Source organism: Lycium barbarum, chromosome 1 (genome assembly GCF_019175385.1).
Source record: "Lycium barbarum isolate Lr01 chromosome 1, ASM1917538v2, whole genome shotgun sequence".
NCBI classification, from domain to species: Eukaryota; Viridiplantae; Streptophyta; class Magnoliopsida; order Solanales; family Solanaceae; genus Lycium; species Lycium barbarum.
This window is the reverse complement of record NC_083337.1, coordinates 162836091-162855853: the sequence shown is the minus strand read 5'-3', so window position 1 is coordinate 162855853 and position 19763 is coordinate 162836091. Positions and strand designations below refer to the sequence as shown.

General features: G+C 35.0%; 2 protein-coding genes across 5 annotated transcripts; one reads left to right on the top strand and one right to left on the bottom strand.

Moving 5' to 3' along the window:
- The first annotated feature begins 336 nt into the window (after positions 1-336).
- On the top strand, positions 337-8550 carry LOC132603506 (transcription factor GAMYB-like). Of its 2 annotated transcripts, none has more exons than XM_060316613.1 (4): positions 337-1081; positions 3851-4181; positions 6951-7905; positions 8001-8550. In XM_060316613.1, the coding sequence occupies exons 2-4, from the start codon at positions 3852-3854 to the stop codon at positions 8147-8149; spliced, it is 1434 nt and encodes a 477-aa protein (XP_060172596.1). In that variant the 5' UTR covers positions 337-1081; position 3851; the 3' UTR covers positions 8150-8550. The 2 variants fall into 2 exon arrangements, with proteins under 2 accessions (XP_060172596.1, XP_060172591.1); XM_060316608.1 differs by having other exon boundaries at positions 3819-4181.
- Positions 8551-10292: 1742 nt separating this feature from the next.
- On the bottom strand, positions 10293-19343 carry LOC132603488 (cyclin-dependent kinase C-2-like). Of its 3 annotated transcripts, none has more exons than XM_060316587.1 (12): positions 18828-19343; positions 15522-15603; positions 15344-15434; positions 14835-14864; positions 14573-14682; positions 14409-14481; positions 14206-14326; positions 13993-14110; positions 13146-13285; positions 12982-13039; positions 12409-12479; positions 10293-11253 (listed from the first exon to the last, which is right to left on the bottom strand). In XM_060316587.1, exons 1-12 carry the CDS (start codon positions 18935-18937, stop codon positions 10749-10751), a joined length of 1509 nt encoding a protein of 502 aa, XP_060172570.1. In that variant the 5' UTR covers positions 18938-19343; the 3' UTR covers positions 10293-10748. The 3 variants fall into 3 exon arrangements, with proteins under 3 accessions (XP_060172570.1, XP_060172577.1, XP_060172584.1); XM_060316594.1 differs by lacking the exon at positions 18828-19343 and adding an exon at positions 17921-17980; XM_060316601.1 differs by lacking the exon at positions 18828-19343 and adding an exon at positions 17427-17445.
- Between the last annotated feature and the right edge of the window lie 420 nt (positions 19344-19763).

Here is a 19763-nt window from a genome sequence, read left to right as displayed (position 1 = left end):
TTAATCCAATAGTCATGAATATAAATGATTATGATTAAACCCCACCACACACTATAAATGAATAAATAATAAAAATTTAATAACAAAACTCCCACAAGTTAAAAATTCTCATATTAAAGATACGTATAATGCATTAAAATGTCATTTGAATCTTGTGGTTATAAACTTGTCACGTAAAACACAAAAAATAAAAGTAAGACACTTAAATTGACACGGGGAGTAATATTCTTTTAGACCCCACAGAGATTAATTACATTTATTAATCATGAATAAAAATGATTAAACCCCACCACATGTACTATAAATTTAATAACAAAAGCCCCCACATGTTAAAACTCTCTATCTCTAGAAAGTTGAGTCTATAAATGTCAAAATCACTCCATCTTCACAAAGTGCCATTGCCCCATTGCTACGCGTAGTTGTTAAATTGAAGCCAGAGAAATAGAGAAAGAAAATAAAAAATGATTGCAGAAAAAAGAAAGTTTCTTTTGCTTCATTTTTTTTCCTTTGTTTTTCTCCTTTTAATGTTGTTGTTTTTGTGTTAGCATTTCCTCATATTTCTCTTCTATCTTCCCTCTTCTTTTGCCATCTATTTTCATTTATTTTTTTCCTCACTTTTTTGAAATTCCATAATCAGCTGACACCTTTATAAATCTCTCCCTCTCCTTTTTTTGTTTTTTGTTTTTTTTTTTGTTTTCATTTCTGTTAAACAAAAATCTAGAAAAATAAGTGGATCTTGAACCGACCCATCAGCAGGGTTTCAAAAAAAAGCTTTTTTGCCTCTTTTTACCCCATTTGTGTGAAGTTGGACATGTTGGGATTCACATTTTAGCTTGTGGGTGTAGGATTTTTGGTGAAAAATTTGAGGTTTATATTTGTATGATCCATATTTAGGGTTTGGATTTGAGGTTATTTTGGTATATTGGGTTTGGGTTTAAGACATTTTTTGTTTTTGTTTTTGTGGGTTCAATTAGATTGAATCCTATTTTAGTGTTTTTCTGAGTTTTGAAGGAACTGTTTGGTGGTCCACTTTAGTTCAAGAGAGTCCTTGGGCAACTTCACCAGCTTTCTTCATTTTCAGGTAAAATTATATGCAAAAATAATGTTATGATAATTTTATATAACTTTGATAATTTAGTTTCAGCTTGTTATGTGTTATTATTGAGGTTTTAGTCATGTTAGGGCTTGTTAGTTGCTAAATGCTAAGCATTTATTTATCATGATAGTTGAATTGTTTTTTTTGGAAATGTATCATGATTTGATTTGGTCTTTAAGTTATAAAAGTTTTAGTATTGATTGGAGGGTTGGGGGATGCTTATTAAGTCTCTCTATTGTTAAATTATTTGAGGCATTTCGCGCATTCGATTTGACATTTTGAGTCTTTCTAGGTTGAGGCTATGTTGAGTGATCCAATAATTTGTGCATTTTGAGCTTTTTCTATTTATTATTTGTCGTAATGTTTTTTTTTTTAACTCATAAATAGTTTGTGAACAAGCTCCAATTGGTAGACGAGGTTCCCCCTATGAGCGATTGATTTCCTTATCAGCAAAGTCATCGAGTTTGTTGGTCGATTTGAAGCTAAATGAGTGGTTGATGTTCTTGTGGTTGATGTTCCTGGGGGTTTCTGTTATGTTGTTCAATTGCTATACGGCTTACAAAGTATATTTTTACTTGAGTTTCGAACAAATCATTACTTTTTCATTCAGCTGGATGTTGAGCTAGTGTTTTCTTTGTACGAGTATGAGTATGGGATTAAGGGTAGTTGATTGATTGGTTTGTAGACTCGCACCCAAGGGTGTGGCCTCGTGGTCAATGAAGTGGGTTGAGAACCATGAGGTCTCAGGTTCAAATCTCAGTAGAGACAAAACTACTAGGTGATTTCTTCCCATCCGTCCTAGCCTTGTGGATAGAGTTACCAACAGGTGGGGGAGGTGACAGGTATCTCGGGGAATTAGTCGAGGTGCATGCAAGCTAGCCCGGACACCACGATTATTAAAAAAAAAAAAAAAAGAACCTGAACCCTCTCCTCGCCGTATTCCCTTCATTTTGTTTCAAGAAGTTATTATGTCACATTATTTGGTAGTTAGATGTGACAAGGTGATGTGATGGGTTTTTAAAAGTTTGTGTTCAGAAATCGTATCATGATATTTGACTGGTCTCAAAATGACTAATCCTTTTATTGAGTTGAGAGGTACGGGCTTCATTATTAGTGTTGCTGAAGTCTCTAAACTGTTAATATTGGAAGTTCCTTTTACATTAATTTTTAGAGCAGCACTAATTTGTGCCATTTGCACATGTTGTAGTTATTAAATTTGACATTTCAAACTTTTGAGGCTGATAAACTGGGAATTTTGAGTTTCTTCTATCCCTCCGTCCCAATTTATGTGGCACCTTTCGGATTTCGAGAGTCAAATGAGTTTTTCTTTGAGCACAATTTTTTCATATGCTTTTAAATATTTTGAATTGTTAATTAATGTAATCTATAGTAATTTTCACTTAAATTCAAAATATGTAAATTTTATGTCCAAAAACATAAGATTTTATGTGCATTTCACTGTAAAAATTAAGAAGTTTGACTCTCAAAATCCTAATGGTGCCACATAAATTGGGACCCGGGGGGGTGGGTGGGGAGTTATAGTGGAACCGACAATGCTTAATGGTGTAAAAGGTTTTCCTATGTACAATTGATTTCCTTTTCAGCAAAATGATTGAGTTCATGAGCTGGCTGGAAGCTAATTGATTGGTCAATATTCGTAGCGGTTTCTTTAGGTTTATAAGTTATGCTTATTTGAGTTTTGGTCAAAAAGTTCCTTTTTCTCCCAACCTGGATGTTGAGCTTATTATTTTTTTTTTTTTTTGGAGTATGAGATTGAGGTATAGTTCATTGATTGATTTGTTGATAAATAAGATAAACCCTATTTCTGCCCATGTTTTCTTCATTTTATCCCAATAATTGATTATGTCGACTTTTTTCCCTTAGATATGTGAACATTTTATTGAAACAAAAAAGAGCACAAAGATTGTGCTATGAATTACATAGGGATCCTTACAAGTGCACCAGCTTTTTATTATGTCACTTCAATTGGTTGTTGTGATAAGGTGATCTGATGGGTTTTCAGAAGTTTGGTATCCTGGGAATGTTAGAATTTTGAATTCAACGCAGAAGGAAGAAAAGGGCTTCAAGGTAAAAGAGGAAAGTGTTTCTGATTTCAACAATGGAGAAAAGGGAAAGAGGCTATCGGAGGAAAACATTTCCAACACTTTGGTTGTATCGAATACCAACTGGGCTGATAACAATTGGGCTATTTTGGTCAAATCTGGACCATCGAAAGTTGACAAACAGAGTATAGCCACACGATTGAAGAAATCAACAGCTGTACAAAATAAGGCTACTTGTTATCAGCCCAGTTGGTATTCGATACAACCAAAGTGTTGGGAATGTTTTCCTCCAATAGCCTCTTTCCTTTTTCTCCATTGTTGAAATCAGAAACACTTTCCTCTATTTCCTTGAAGCCCTCTTTTTCCTTCCGAGTTGAATTCATAATTCTAACAAGGAAATTTCAGAATAGGTTATTTGTTTCGTCATAATTTTTTTTCCCCATCTTTGTTACTATTATTTAAGAATCTCAATCTTGGTTCTACAATTGGCAGTTTCTTTATTGTTCATTTTTATAGTAAGCTCAACTGGCTCTGTCATGAATGATATCACTCCTTTTGGACGCGTTGCCCTTATTACTCCCTTGTCCTAGTAACAAACTATTTTATATCCCTTACATTCGCCGTCACACACTGTTGTTTATACTTCTTCAACCTTTTAGGATATGAGTATGAAAAGTGAAAGCGATGACAGGATGACAGCACAAGTTGGTGTGGATTCGCCATCTGTCGATGAAGCTTGTGGTGGAGGAAACACCGGAGGAGGCCTACCACTTAAAAAAGGCCCCTGGACTTCTGCAGAAGATGCAATTTTAGTGGATTACGTCACGAAACACGGTGAGGGGAACTGGAATGCTGTTCAAAAGCACTCAGGACTTGCTCGGTGTGGTAAAAGTTGCCGTTTGCGGTGGGCCAATCACCTGAGACCAGATTTAAAGAAAGGTGCATTCACTCCCGAGGAAGAGCGGCGCATAATTGAACTGCATGCTAAAATGGGAAACAAATGGGCACGAATGGCTGCTGAGGTTCGTATCATCTCAAAATCTGATCTGTCGTTTCCGTCTATTTATGCAAATGTCTTACTTCTCCTCAAATATTAATTTTATAAATCCAAAATGTGATCAGATGTTATTATTATTATTATTTTTTTTGATAAGGTAAATATTTTATTAACAAATGGGGAAATCCCCGTATACAAGCCGTATACCAAAAGGATCAGATGTTATTTTGTTAGATAAATTATTCTCTAGAATTTGGTTAAACTGACAGTTCAAGATAAATTTTGTTAAAATAGCAACAGCCTTATCTATATGATTACCATTCATATACTCAAATCAATCTATGAAATTTTTGAGTTAAAAAACAGGCATGAAAAATATCTTATGTAAAGCTTTTTTTAAAATTTTTTTTAGAGAGGATTCTTGCCTTTAATTGATTTAACACATTGATATTATCTAGAGGGCTGTTAAAAGTTCATTCGTTAAGTTGGTGAATTGTGCTAGTTTAAAAGCCTTATCTGCCCCCCTAAATGATCTAAACACCAGTTTTGATCACGCTTCTGGGAAATGATTGCCCATCCTTTCACTTTTAAATTTCTATTTCATTGAGTTCAATTATGTGTTTTAGCTGGATGTTATACCTGCCATTAATTGTCAAAATCTATTTTGGATTGATAATCACTATTAACACTTTCCAAACAACCTTTAATAGTCGTTGATTATTATTCTTCTTTTTGGGAGAAGCAATTACAAGCTTTCAAGTGTGATGTCTAGGAACCTTGCTTACCTTTCAAAAAAAAAAAAAAAATGTATAGGAACCAAAGCTTGAATGAAGTTTTCAAGTATGATGTCTAGGAACCTTGCTTATTGCAAGTTTAAGTGTGATTTCAAGGAGTCTTGCTTATTGCTAGTTTTTCAAGTGTGATGTCTAGGAACCTTGCTTAATGCCAGCTTATAGAAAAGTAACTTTTGTTTTGTGAGAAGCAATTAGCGTTCTTTCAATCTGTTTTCTAATTGTGTGCTATCTGTCTGTCCTTAAGTTTTCGGTGTGATGACTAGGAACCTTTCTTGTTGCAAGTTTTTATCACTAGACATTCTTATCTTTTCCCTTTTGTAGTCTTCTGTTTGTTATTAAGTTCTCTGAACTTTCTTATCTTTCGTTTTGCTATTTTTCGTCAATTATTGGGCAGTTATCATGTATGAAGTTATGTTTGTTCCTCAATGATACTTGGTTGTAAGGGTATAAGTCTGTAATCTGGTAATGATCTTAACATCCTCTTTGGAAGGTAGTAGAACACAAGCTGGTCAACTGTACTTTTTCAAGAAACCGGTCTTGATGGTTGGTCCATCTGGTCGGACCGAGATAGTGAATCTTGTTATGCCTGATTATTGATTGAAAATGGGCGACTTAGGTCGGATTGTGTGATTCCCATCTGGTTTTCATTAAGCTCTTGCTCCATCATTTATAAATACAAAAACCCTTTCTCAGTCTTCATCTCAATTTGCTAAGCAGAAGAGAGCTGCACAGCCTCCTGCTGCCTCTCCTGAAAGGAATGTTCCAGGGCAACTTTGTTTAGGCGTTTGGCCATTTTTTTTGGTAACTATGTGTTGGCCCTTTTGTTTGTTCTTTATTTCCTTATTTTTCTGTTTGCAACATGTGCAAAAAAGTGAATATATTTTATACTTTTGTAAATCAACTATACCTCAACCCCTGATAGTGGGGACAATGATATTTTTGCAACTAGTCGAAAGTGGACTTATCCATAACTTTAGTTGACATTTAGGAGCTACATATGTCTAGATATCGCGAAGGTATGTGCCTCTTATGATATGTTATGAAATCTCTATTTTTTCCACTGTATTGGATTTTATATTTGACGACAGCTGTGGGTTCTGCTTTAGATCCTGATCAGGACACCAAATTAAAAATACTATGATATTTGTTCATATGTCCATTTGAGAAGTTCATTGCACTGTTGATGAAGTGTCATACTTGTAGCTTCAAGACCTATTGTGTATTGGCCTTGTTACTCTTTCTGTTGGAAGTACGGCCAGTACTTTCTGATTAGCTGTCTGCTGTAGTATCCTCTAGCATCTCCTTAACTCTTGGTTTTGTCATCATTCTTAACATTGAGTGGTGAAAATGTGACTAGTCATAGCATGGTGATAAGTGTTATGATATGAATGTAGAGCTTAACAATGTTAATCATTAGAAGTTTATGAAACCTAGATGTAAAAGTGTCTGGCACATTGAGATTCATCATATTATAAGTGTCTTCTCTGCCTTAAACATTTCAAGTAATATTTATATAATTCTATGTTACACTTGGCAGTAATCTCTTGACTTGGATAGGAACTATCTTGATCCAGTGAGTAAAAAAGGCAGGGTATAACATAGAGAAAGGGAAGGTACTCATAGTGAATGCTACATTGCTGGGACCCCGTGATAAATCTCTTTTCACTCTTTCTGAGGCTTTTTGTAATGTTCCAAGTCCATTATTCCATCATATGGTGCACATGATTTTGCTTTAGGTGGTTTTCTGCAATGTGTTAACCGGATATAAATAGTGCTTTGTGCTTGGTGGAACTTCTGGGTATCTACATATTTGAATAATGTTCTTCTTGGACTAGAAATGTGGATTTCCCTTCTTTTATCGTACATTTAGCTCGATATCTTTTATGATTTCAGATGAGTTTCTAACCTCATCATGCCTCGAATTGGAAATATTGTGGTATACCTAATACCATTCATTATTCCAGTTTAACTTCTAATGGCCCTATTCTACTCCTTTTCAGTTGCCTGGGCGCACAGATAATGAGATAAAGAACTACTGGAATACCAGAATAAAGAGACGACAGCGTGCAGGCTTGCCAATTTACCCACCAGATATTTGTTTTCAGGCAATTAGCGAAAACAATCAAAATGAGGAGTTGGGTACATTCTCCTCTGCAGATTCACAATATCCTGATTTCTTACCGATGAACAATTTTGAGATCCCCGCTGTCGAATTCAAAAAGTTGGAATTCAATCAGCAGTTGTGTCCACCAGCACTTCTTGATATTCCCACTTTTGATATTCCTGCAAGAAGCCTGTTGGCACAGGGTCTTAATTCTGCCTACTACAGTCGGTCATTCCTCTCAACGATGCATCCAGCCAAGCGTATACGAGGCTCAGAATCTCTGTTCTCTGGTTTAAATGGCGATTGTTCTCCGTCAAAAAATGATGATTCTTTTCCGACCTGCCATCAATATCATGATGATGGTTCTTTGCTTGCTCAGTCCTTGGGATTTTCTTCTTCATATGATCATCACCCCTCATCATTGGGTGTAATTCCTGGCAGCCATGCCCCTATAAATGGCAACACCTCTTCTTCAGAGCCCTCATGGGCAAAGAAGCTCGAGCTCCCTTCACTCCAAAGTCAGATGGCAAGTTGGGGCTTACCTTCTTCCCCTCTTCCTTCACTTGAGTCCGTCGACACCTTGATTCAGTCCCCTCCAACTGAATCACCTAGAAACAGCGGTCTGTTGGACGCTGTACTTTATGAATCACAAACTATGAGAGCTTCGAAGAGTATCTTGCACCACGAGAATTCTGGTGATGTGGTTGATAATGATCTCCACGAGACAGGATGGGAGGAAACATATGGTGATCCAATCTCTCCTTTAGGTCATTCTGCTACATCAGTGTTTAGTGAATACACCCCTACTAGTGGAAGCTCATCCGAGGAGCCCCAGTTACTGACAATGCCAGGTGAGACTGATAATAATTACATTAACTTCTCCTAATTGTGTTAACAGTTGAAAGCATATAGTTATGTAATTTTTGATTGTTTTATGGTGATGAAGCTTGCAAGGTTAAGCAGGAGAAGTTTGATTTCAGACCCTATGATGGGAAGGACGATGCATCAAACCCGATCTTTTCCAGGCCTGATTACTTGCTTGAATCCAATTGTTTTGGTCATATGCAAAATGCTGTAAGAACCATCTGGCACTGAAAGAAGCATTTGGCTCCGATTTTTTGATGATTACACTTGGTTAGCCGCACCATCAGGTCAAGGCTGCTGTGGACATGGTTCTAGTGCATGGGATGCCATGTCCACCATCCAGTCAATAAGCTCAACAAGATTATGGTACTTTGAATGCCTTGCAAACATTTTTGCGATGCAAACTTTGGTTATTAAACGACTATAGAAGAGAATGTAATATTTTTCATGTTAGATTGTGTTGAGTTGTGATAGTCTTTTAGATATTGAAACAAGAAACACTGCTTGTATGCGGGCATTGAATTGCCTGCCTTTCAAATTCCATTGTGTTTGAACGCAAATGCAACACATTTCCTTTGTGCTGGGACCAAGTGACATTAATTAGAGTTGAAGTATTGCTCCCTTTTTCTCCAGTTGAATTGTGTACTTTTTATTTTTATATTAGACATATGATAGAGGGCTATAATAAGAAGCACCGAGCACGAGGATAAAATAGGAGAATGTCGCTTTTAGATACTGTAGTTTGTATGTCATCATGAGCAGGCCTTAATGATTGAATGTGGTAGAATGTTACAAGGAAGACCTATCAGATGACATGAAGTTGTCTTAATGAAGACTTAACTAAGAATGGTCTGCAATGGAAACAAAGGGTTCATGAAGGCAATGATGGCAAGCAGGACTAATCATAGATTGAGCAAAGGCCTTAAATCATATATATATATGTAGACAATGCAGTTCTTATCATCCACTTATAGTCTTAAGAATCGCTCTGAACTATTCCCTTCATATTTACATATTATATATCTGCCTTGGAGCTTATCAAAAAAAATCGTTTCAAGTTGTAGGATGGTGAAATAGTCTTCAAATACTTTTGTGGAAATCATGGATTTCACATTACCAAAAAAAATGTACCTACTTTTATCATCCTTCGAAATTTTATATTATTCTTTATAGAGTGAGTTTAAGAAGATGAATCATTTTTATTTTATTGAACAACTTGTAAATATTAATAAAAGAATGTGAGAACTCTAGAAATTAAAAATGAAAATTATGCTTGTTTTTGCTTTTCTCTTTTTATGACAAGAGTAACAAATGTAGAGCCAATGGTTTTTGTAAAACAAACTTAGAAATAGCATAATCCAAGAAATTTCGCTATTTTATTTTAGGATGATCAAAATTTCTTGTCAATTTAAGTACTAATGTATCGGAACGTTGAGCATTAAATCTAAACATTTAACATTTTTGTGATTTCTGACGTAGTAATGCCCACAAGTTGATTGGTGACCTTTTCAATTTCATTAAGAAAATACACACATATGTACAAGGAATAATCTTTGGATATTCTTTGCCTCCTTTTTCTTTAAGGCACACAGAGAAAAAGGCAACCTAGAAATCAGAATGCTTTTGGTAAGTCCTTTGCAAAGTCTTCACGTAAGTCCCTGCATTACTATGGGCAAAGGGAGACACTGTGGGTGTCATTCATTTAACGTATACTCACAATTCCTAACGTCATCTTGTCTTTTGGGATGACCATTGTAAACCCTTTCACGTCATCACAAATAAGCTTTACATATATCATTTCAGTTTATCTGATCCTATTTGATTGAGCACATAAAAAGTAAAACTTTCAAAATTTATGGTTCTAAACATACCTTTACATTTTTTGTTAAAAAAAATAAAATCTTATTATTTATGTAGCTATAAAAACTTATCATGTAAGTGTGAAATGAAATATTCAAGTTTATGATCAGTTTGCAAGCATGCCGAGTTCTTTATCCTTATTTGATGTTACACCTAATTGTTAGTAGAGTTGATAGAATAACATGTAAGTTGATTTAGTCGCAAAGCTGGGATTTTCGATGTAATGAGATACTCATTTCTGCAAAAAGTAAACCAGACACCTTCTATGAAAACAAGACTTGTACATTGGATTGATGAACTTATGATCAATACACTTTTCTTTCCTCTCTTAGTTCTTCCCTTTCTAAATTCTCAAATTGCTTCTTCCAGTCCAGTGAGGTTTCCCTGCTTAAGTTTTTCAACATTCTGGTATCAGCGCATTTGATTTTAAAGCGCTCGCACATACACATTATGTCAAAAAAATACATGACAATCTACAAAAGTCTAAGAAATGCAAGGGAGTACATGCAGAAACTAACAGGTGATGTGGCTCAGCTTTCCAATAAATTCAGCTCACAAATTTAAAAGAGCGGTTACACATTTGGATCTCGATTTACGATTCATGAAAAAGTGAATTTCAACATCCAAACAAATAAGATATTCACTACAAAACGGATGAAAACATAAGTGCTCCTTGGCAGTGTGTAGGTTTATGGTGGTTCTGTTCACAAGTGAATTTGGACGAAGACAACATCAGACACTGTCCACAGAACACATAATATTATATATTTTACGTGACCTTCAGTGTAACAACTTCCCATATAAACAGGTTCGACCGATGCCCTCCCACACGTTGCCTCCCTTCTCTTGCGATGCATGTGGCGGATCAGAAAAACCAATGAAGCGGGGAATATTCCAATCCACACTTTGCTTCTTACATTTCACATAAGTTGGAACATTTTGCTTACTATATCTAAGCAGGAATGAAGTGTTACTGCTGCCAATTGTATTGTTGTTGATTGCGATTCGCATTTGAGCCACGTCCAGTACCAGAAGACCCATATGGGGCACCGTGAGGATAATTCGGGCGGGGACCACCTCCACCTGGCATCCCTCCTGAACCATATTGGGTACCCCTTCCTCCTTGAGGTGGATATCGACCACTGCCATAAGCTCCACCTTGGCCACGAGTAGGGTGACCGTATCCTCCAGAAGGATTTCCACCAGCTGGATATCTGCCTGGTCCTGCTGGAGGTCCATGCGGCTTTGCATAGTGGTGGCTAGGTCCGCCAGCAGCCTGAGGATGGGATGCATGCATTGGGGGATTTGGCCCTGGTCTCATTGGGTGTCCTTGCCCCGACTGCTGAACCGGTGGAAGCCGACCATGCTGCTGCTGGTGATGCAGTTTCTGACGTTTAGCTGCTTCGTCGTGTTGCCTCTGCTGCTGACGCTTTTTCTTTGTCTGGAACTCATGTGAAGCTTCATAGGTTGGCAAACTGCTCAAGCAAATAAGTCCGAATTAACAAAGTTGCTCACCTAGAACATATACGGAATGATTTTCACCACCCAACTTTGCTTTAAAAATCAAACTCCCCCCTTAATTATGAACAATAGTCATTCTCCCCCCCTTTCTCCTATGCAATGTCTTGACATTTTCACTCCTCCATCTATGTAATATCTTTTATATTATATAAAATTTATTATTTTAACCAAGGTATGTATAGTTTTTTTTAATTGAAATATATTATAAGTAGAATAATATCACAAAATCTAATGTTACTTTTTATGCTTGATATTTTAATATTATATGGCTTAAGCATATATTATGTATGTACATGCATGAGCCCCCGCACTCGCACATATTACCTATTATTTTATATATATATATATATATATATATATATATATATATATATATATATATATATATATATATATATATATATATATGTATGTATGTATATGTATACTGCCCCACGATGTGGGATCTCACTGGGTTGTTGTTGTTGTTGTTGTATATGTATATGTATACTTAAGTTTCACTTCCATCTTATTCTCTGTTGTCAATATGCAAATGAGTTTTGGTTGTCATGAATGGAATATTATAAATTATAATTTAAAATTCATTCTAATATAAATAGATAATCTTTAGGAATTTGTTATAGAATATACCTCTATTTTTATTAATTATTTTGTATTACCTGCATTGAAATATATTTATAAACTTATTATTACCTGTTATTTATACTTGTACAAATAGATATCAGAATTTTGATTATGATTAATAAAAAAATTCTTATTCTTCTCATTTATTTCATTATAGAATGACATTAAATTATATACTACATTAAATTATATACTTTTTTTCTATCTCGAAAATGATATTTAATTTCTTAATTTGTTACATAGATTAAAGAGATTAAAAAAATCATGATTTTAAAAAGTAAAAGAAAAAGAAAGACAAGTTGATAATGTAAAGGTAGACTAGGAATTTAAGAAAGTCAATTAGGATAAAGGGGGGAGAATGATTATTGTTCAAAATTGAGGGGGGAGTTTGATTTTTAAAGCAAAGTTTGGGGGTGAAAATTTTCACCCCATACGGAATTCATAGAGTATCTCTTTTTTGATAATTTTAAGGGGAAAAAAAATACCTCTTTGGATCGCATGGTAATGGATCAGTCCAGAAATACTCGGCATCAAGTGCATCCTTGGCTGATATTCTCTTGACAACATAAAAAGTAAATGCAAGTCAGTCAGGACATTGACATCATTCATAAGAACTAATCCTTAATTGGCATTGGAACAGATGCGGTTTAGGAACATAATTGACTTAGATCAAACATCCCGAAAAGACAAATAACCTTTAAGAATGATATTAAATTAACACTTGACTAAATTCTCCCAAAGTCTGGTAACTCTGATAAATTTCTTATCAGCAGAAAATAGTTAAGGACATTGGAGAATTGCAGTGAATTAAACAAGCAAAGAAATGTATGTGGCTTTTTGTTTGCTCGTCTTTTCCCCCCAAACAAAGTTTGAAAGCAGTGACAACATATACTAGAAAATATGATGAACTTGGACACGGGATGCTAGCTTTGGTCTAAAAAGTAAAAAGCACCATGAAACACGAACACCTGCATATACCTTTTCAAATATGAGTTTGAACATTGTCCAGTACTTAGAACAAGAATAAAGCATGCCATAAATGCCAGAGAAACTGATACCTGAGATGGGTCAAGGGTCAGCATCTTGTCAAGCAACTCCAAAGCATGTCGATCAAAGCTAAAGCCAGAGACACAATAGTATAAATACACAAACATCTATTTAACACCAACAACAATGCTACGGAGCTAAAGTAAATATAGCACATCATGTATAGTTTACTTACTGTCTGAAAACCTCCCTTAGACGTCTTTTCATTGGCTTTGATGGTTTGAAACTGTTATACCATGGAATCTTGGAAACTCCAGGCCAATTAACCTCGTCTGGAGCGCCACACAACTCAAATATCTTGTTCAGCTGCTCTGGCTGAAATCAATGTAAAAGAGGCACCTCAACACACTAGAACTTCGACACAACCTAAAGTCACATTCACACATGCTTCTAAGTAGGTTATTCGGGGAAAAGAAAATTGTTAAAAATACAGAAAACATCAAAAACAAGTCAAGTTCTTGCCTTAAAGCTTCATAAGTGACAAGAAAGTTTGAAAAACCTAATTAATTTGGATTATGCAGATACTGCAGTTTGTGTTTTTTAAATCTTTGGCAAACAGGTGTACAATGAAGATCTTTACCTTCCCTATAGAAAAAGAAGATCTTTACCTTCCCTATAGAAAAAGAAGATCTTTACCTTCCCTATAGAATGTAGAATGAAGATCTTTAAATCTTGTCATAAACTGGTGAACCACAGCTCAGCTATAAAAGAACTCTGACGGTGAATATTCAAATCTAGAGATGGGACAAATTAGGTGCAGAAGCAAACAGTTGTCTGGAACAGTCTTGACTCACAAAGATTAATCAGGCATACCATCAGCCAAAAAAAAAAGTTATAAATTAGGCAAATATCACCATCACAATTCTTTTCAAGTGGAAGCTGTTACTATTATTCTTTAGACTATAGAGTCTTCCTAAGGCCAAGAACACTGAAGGTAAGTGCATTTTAGTTAGACTAAAAGCTTACATCTTCACTACTTTCGTAAGATTTAGGACATTTAACCGACAGAAAACATCAGCTACCTCATCCTTCCCTGGAAAGATTGGTTTTCCATGAAGCAGCTCAGCAAAGATGCAACCAACCGACCACATATCAACAGCTGGACCATACTTTGTGGTTCCAAGAAGCAGCTCAGGTGGTCTGTTTGATATACCACAAGTCACCACTCACACAAGAAGAGAATTTAAAATGAAATCCAGCTTACCCCCAAAGGATTGGTATTCCACAAATCATACCTGTACCATAAAGTAATCACACGATTTGTAAGATTTGCATTGTGATCATTTGAGAAGGATCGAGCAAGCCCAAAATCGGCAAGCTTCAAATTGCCTTTGTTGTCAATGAGAAGATTGGAACCTACAAGGAAAAGAAGAAGCCTTTATCACCACACCTAGAGAATTTGAAGTTACAAAATCAGCATGAATTTCCTAAATCAAACCTTTAATATCACGATGAAGTACTTGATTCACATGACAATAGTGAAGTCCTGTCAAAAGCTGCCTCATATAACACTGCAAAGAAAAAGTGAATATCAACACCTACTCACTCTCTTCTTTCAAGCATCTAATTTTGCTCAAACAGGTTCTTGCCAAATTATGCTACCTTAATCTGCGGAACTGAAAATCTCATTCCAGGACGATCAGCAAGCCCAGTCAAATCATGGTCCATGTACTCAAAAACCATGTAGATTCCACCCTTATACTTGTTACCATCTGCAAATGAAGTCATATGGTTACTTCAAATATGACAAACTCAATTAGATCAGAAGTGATGTCAGGCCCCAGAGTTTGGTTTTTTTTTTTTTGGTGGGGGGCACGCAGTAAAAGCATCATATTAAACTAAAACTGAAGGTAGAAACACTTGCCTGGTCTCCCTTGCTCATCCTTCTCACGACCTGCAACAATAAAAAAGTTGATACTTTCGCAGGAGTGTTCACCACTAAATAAAGAACAACCAAAAGAAGGGACACAATAATTACTAAACTTTCACAAAACTTTTTGGACCTTTTTATGATGTAAAATCTGATATCAAAAGGACCTTGTTTGCCATTTAGTTCTGTTCGATAGTTGAATGTATTTGGATATTCACGAAGATCACAGTCAATGCAGGCAAACATTAATAGGCTAGCGGTGGAAAACATAAGAAATGTTTAATAAGATAAAGAAATTCTTGCTAGCGATGCAATTGCAAGGGCATAAACTTTTGTATGATTTTTTTCATTAGTAAAGAGAAAAAAAACACAAAGAAGGGCATATAAAAAGAAAAAAGGACCAGTAACTATTGTATGTGGTTTTTAAGTTCATGTCAACAAGGGCCCGTTAGTAAATAGAAATAAGGCCCAAGAAGGAAGCATGTGTATTACTTAAATCTCACCTGGAGATGTTACGATCTCTTTCAGGTCAATCACATTTTCATGGTGCAGCTTCTTTAATATTTTAATTTCACGTATTGCAGTTATTGGAAACTGCATAAGAAAGTTAAGAAAAGCTTCAGTGAGAAGAGTTTGAAAGAACTAACAAAATGCAAATCATATAAAAAATAAGAAGCTTACCCCTTCTCTTTCGTTGTCCATACGTATCTTCTTCAAAGCAACAATTTCTCCTGTTCTAATTTCTTTTGCCATGTAAACTTGACTGCAAGGTAAAAGATATGCCACATTAACAGTTGTACATCTAAATATCCATGAACAAATTGTTGAGCATAAGTTCAGGTAATCATCCTTTTTCTACAAACTAAAAAATGGATAAACTACCTACTCCCTCCATTTAAAATCTAACAACCATGTTTGCATTTTGATTTGTATTAAAATCATATCCACTTTCAGAAGCACAGTTTAGCACATCAAATTTACATATTCCCACCTATACAGTTGTCAATAACAAACTTCTCTTCCAGAAAATTCAAAAGAAAATTTATGACCCGTACGTGTTTTCCGATTTAACATAAACAAAAACATATATCATTTTTCCTCTTAATAAATATGCAGATTTAGAAAAGAATTCAATATAGTGTGGGATTGAGGCCATGAAAGCAGATATGGGACAGAGAGCATACGGTTCAGTTAGAAATTTTCGATAATACAAATATTCAAAATCTTCCAAGTTTTTTTTTTTTTTTTTGAATATGCGAATAATTTTCATTTATAAAATATCACTCCCAGTAGAATCCATTAGACGTAATTAAACCAAACACTTGAACTGGCATGCTAAATGTTGGTACCCCTAATCTGACTGATACCTAAGATTCTTCCTGCTGAATCATTTGGATTCCAATTGGTTTTGAGTGTTCTATTGGTAGTGTTTTGGTAAGGGAATATCAACATCAGTTTTATGTAGCTGAAACCTTCCATTCTTGGGTTAGAAGAGTGTAAAATATGAGGCAACCTCAGTTTCTATAAGCGCATGCGATATTTCATACTCCCTACTCCTTATTAAGGACATAATATTACTTTAGTGAGATAAATAGGAAATAAAAGGAGCTGGAAAGGGTTTGTCACCATCTATCCTCAATTCTACTTTTTATTGTTAAAGTAGAAACAACAAAAAGAAAAAAGGATCTGCTTTTTCGTGTTAAGAAAATGCAAATTGAATTAACTACAAAAATGTCCTAATTTAAATTTGCTTTTTCCTTTTGTGGTTGAAATATTGTTAATTGAGTCTGCTCCCAATCTTATCATTTAGTGTTGTGTTCCCCAAAGAATACAAAAGCTATAAGCTATAAGGGAAACAATCCCAGCATGTATATGGTGGTCAGTATGAAAATGAAGGAATTAAAGATGTTTTGGAAGAAAAAAAGAGAGTCTATGAGTTGAAGTATAACAGTTTCTCTTTCTGCATTTTGGTGTAAGTTGCAAAATGGATATGTAGTTAATTTAAAACAGCTTCTGAGTTACCTCTTCACTCATTTATAAAAAAGATAGTCTACTCTTTCGATTAAGTACCAAAAGCTGAGAACTTTGAGCTGAAATTATCATCTTCGTCACTATAAGACAAAAACTGAGACCATTAAGCTAAATTTTCTTTGTCCACGACTCTATAAGCTAAAATACTGCTTTACTAACTTTTGACCCCAAAAACACCAAACCTCTTCCATTTGCTAAAGAGCTATGTTTTTCACATAGGGTTTTAAATTTTGCAAAAATTCTCTAGTACAAGCGATGAAATAGTGAATGCACCGGACCTCAGGTGTATAATTAAGGTCGATTAAAACCTTATGCATTTATTACTTTCTATTTGGACCCATTTCATTCCAATACCACAATAGTATGTGTTTTAAACAAAAAAATGACAACTTTAACACACACACACACCCGTGCTACATATAGAAGAAACAATTCAAAATAGAACAACTGACCAATAAGTGCTCTCACCAATCTGTGTTTTAAACAAACAAAAAAAATGACAACTTTAACACACACACACTACATATAGAAGAAACAATTCAAAATAGAACTGACCCATAAGTGCCCTCACCAATCTCTGTGTTTTAAACAAAAAAATGACAACTTTAACACACACACTACATGTAATTTTTGAGGGCACTAGTAGCTCTATCCAGAAAATTAGGATGAATTGTCTAAATCTCTTCTATTTTTGGTGTACACAAAATTTGTGGGGGGAGATAGGAGACCTGGTAGATTTAGTAGGGCAAGTGTAAGTGTAAGTTTTTGTTGGGTGCTCCTTATACTTTTGCTGTAAAGATTACAATTCAGCTTCAATTGAAGCTGAATTTTACTGTGAATACAAGTCGTTACCAATTTCTTTAAAACACACACACACACACACGCACTACATGTAGAAGAAGCAATTCAAAAAACAGAAGAATTCAACTGACCCATAAGTGTCTTCACCAATCTGCTCAATAGTATGTGCATTAAACAAACAAATGACAACTTCCAACACAACGACACACACACTATATGTAGAAGAAATAATTCTAAATAGAACTGACCCATAAGTGCCTTCACCAATTTGCTCAATAGTATGTGTTTTAAACAAAACAAAAATGACAACTTTAACACAACACACACACACACTACATGTAGAAGAATTAAATCAAAATAGAAGAACTAACCCATAAGTGCCTTCACCAATCTGCTCAATAATGTGTTGTAAACAAAAAAATGACAACTTTAATACAACACATACACACACACTACGTGTAGAAGAAATAATTCAAAAAAGAAGAACTGACCCATTAGTCCCTTCATCAATCTGCTCAATAGTATGTGTTCTAAACAAAATAAAATAAAATACAACTTTCACACAACAACACACACACACACTACATGTAGAAGAAATAAATCGAAATAGAACAACTGGCCAACAAGTGTCCTCACCAATCTATGTGTTTTAAACCAAAAAAAAAAAAAAGACAACTTTAACACACACACAAAACATGTAGAAGAAACAATTCAAGAAAGAAGAACTGACCCATAAGTGCCCTCACCAATCTATGTGTTTTAAACCAAAAAAAAAAATGACAACTTTAACACAAACACTACATGTAGAAGAAATAATTTTCAAGAAAGAAGAACTAACCGATAAATGCCTTCACCAATCTGCTCAATATTCTTTTTTAAACAAAAAAAAAAAAGAGACAACTTTAACACAGACGCTACATGTAGAAGAAATAATTCAAGAAAGAAGAACTGACCCATAAGTACCTTCACAATCTCTGTGTTTGAAACAAAAGAATGACAACTTTAACACACACAGACACTACATATAGAAGAAATAATTGAAAATAAAAGAACTGACCCATTAGTCCCTTCACCAATCTGCTCAATTAAACAAAAAAATGGCATTTTTAACACATACACTACATGTAAGAAATAATTAGAAATAGAAGAACTGACCCATAAGTGCCTTCACCAATTTGCTCCAATTTCTCAAAACAATCAACAGTTCTAGAACCCCATGTTGGAGCTTCTGTTAGGTTAAGTTGTTCTGGTCCAGCTATTGCCATCTCTTACTGATCTTCAAATTGAACCTTTTCTTGATTCAATTCCTCTACAATACCCTATAATCCAGCTAGAAAATACTAGGGTTTTGAATAAATTAGAGGAAGATGAAATCAAGAATTGGGGATTAAGAGAAAAGGAAGCAGTTTGGAGAGTGGTGGAGTCACTCTAAATTCAAGAAAGGGTAATTATGGAATCTCCAAAAGGGGAAAAGAAAGAAGGCACAATTAACATATGGGACTAAAGAGGAGAAGCGACAGGTGAATGCTATATTTATTTCCCGGTAGTAAATACACTTCTATGAGAGTTAGGTGTAAATGTTTTTCATTAGCAATATGCAAATACCATGATTTTTTCAATCAAAATGCAAACATCACGATTTTCTTGAGCCGAGAATCTATTGGAAAGAGCTTTCCTACCCTCGTAAGGTAGGGATAAGGCTTGGTTACATATTACCCTCCATGGACTTCACCGGTGAGATTATAATCTGCTTGACCCAAACTAAAGGGAAAAAGATTTTTTTTTAAACTATTTACCTTTAGCAAATCGAGAAGCAAAGGGCAAAAACGCCGAAGTTAGTATTAAAAAAAAGGGGGGGGGGGGGTTTGTATTACGATTTTGATTTTGTTTATCTACTACTGAAAGTGCTACTAAAATTTCGGAAATCTTAAGAACGTATGAACCTTATTCGGGTTAGAAGGTAAATTTTAATAAATCGGCAGTATTTTTTTAGTAGAAATACTACTAAGGAAGAAAAGAATAATATTATAGCAGAGATAGAACAAATACAAAGGGACAATCTGGGTCTATATCTATGCCTACCAGCGATAG

Bases quoted from the DNA above. Each gene is read 5' to 3' on its own strand.
- LOC132603506 (XM_060316608.1), top strand. From the start codon at position 3,822: ATGAGTATGAAAAGTGAAAGCGATGACAGGATGACAGCACAAGTTGGT. The intron at 4,182-6,950 runs GTTCGTATCATC...ACTCCTTTTCAG, and splicing joins GGGCACGAATGGCTGCTGAG to TTGCCTGGGCGCACAGATAA. The intron at 7,906-8,000 runs GTGAGACTGATA...ATGGTGATGAAG, and splicing joins CCAGTTACTGACAATGCCAG to CTTGCAAGGTTAAGCAGGAG.
- LOC132603488 (XM_060316587.1), bottom strand. From the start codon at position 18,937: ATGGCAATAGCTGGACCAGAACAACTTAACCTAACAGAAGCTCCAACA. The intron at 15,604-18,827 runs GTCAGTTCTTCT...TTTACCTTGCAG, and splicing joins ATTGGTGAAGGCACTTATGG to TCAAGTTTACATGGCAAAAG. The intron at 14,327-14,408 runs GTTTGATTTAGG...TTTTCCTTGTAG, and splicing joins ACTTCATCGTGATATTAAAG to GTTCCAATCTTCTCATTGAC.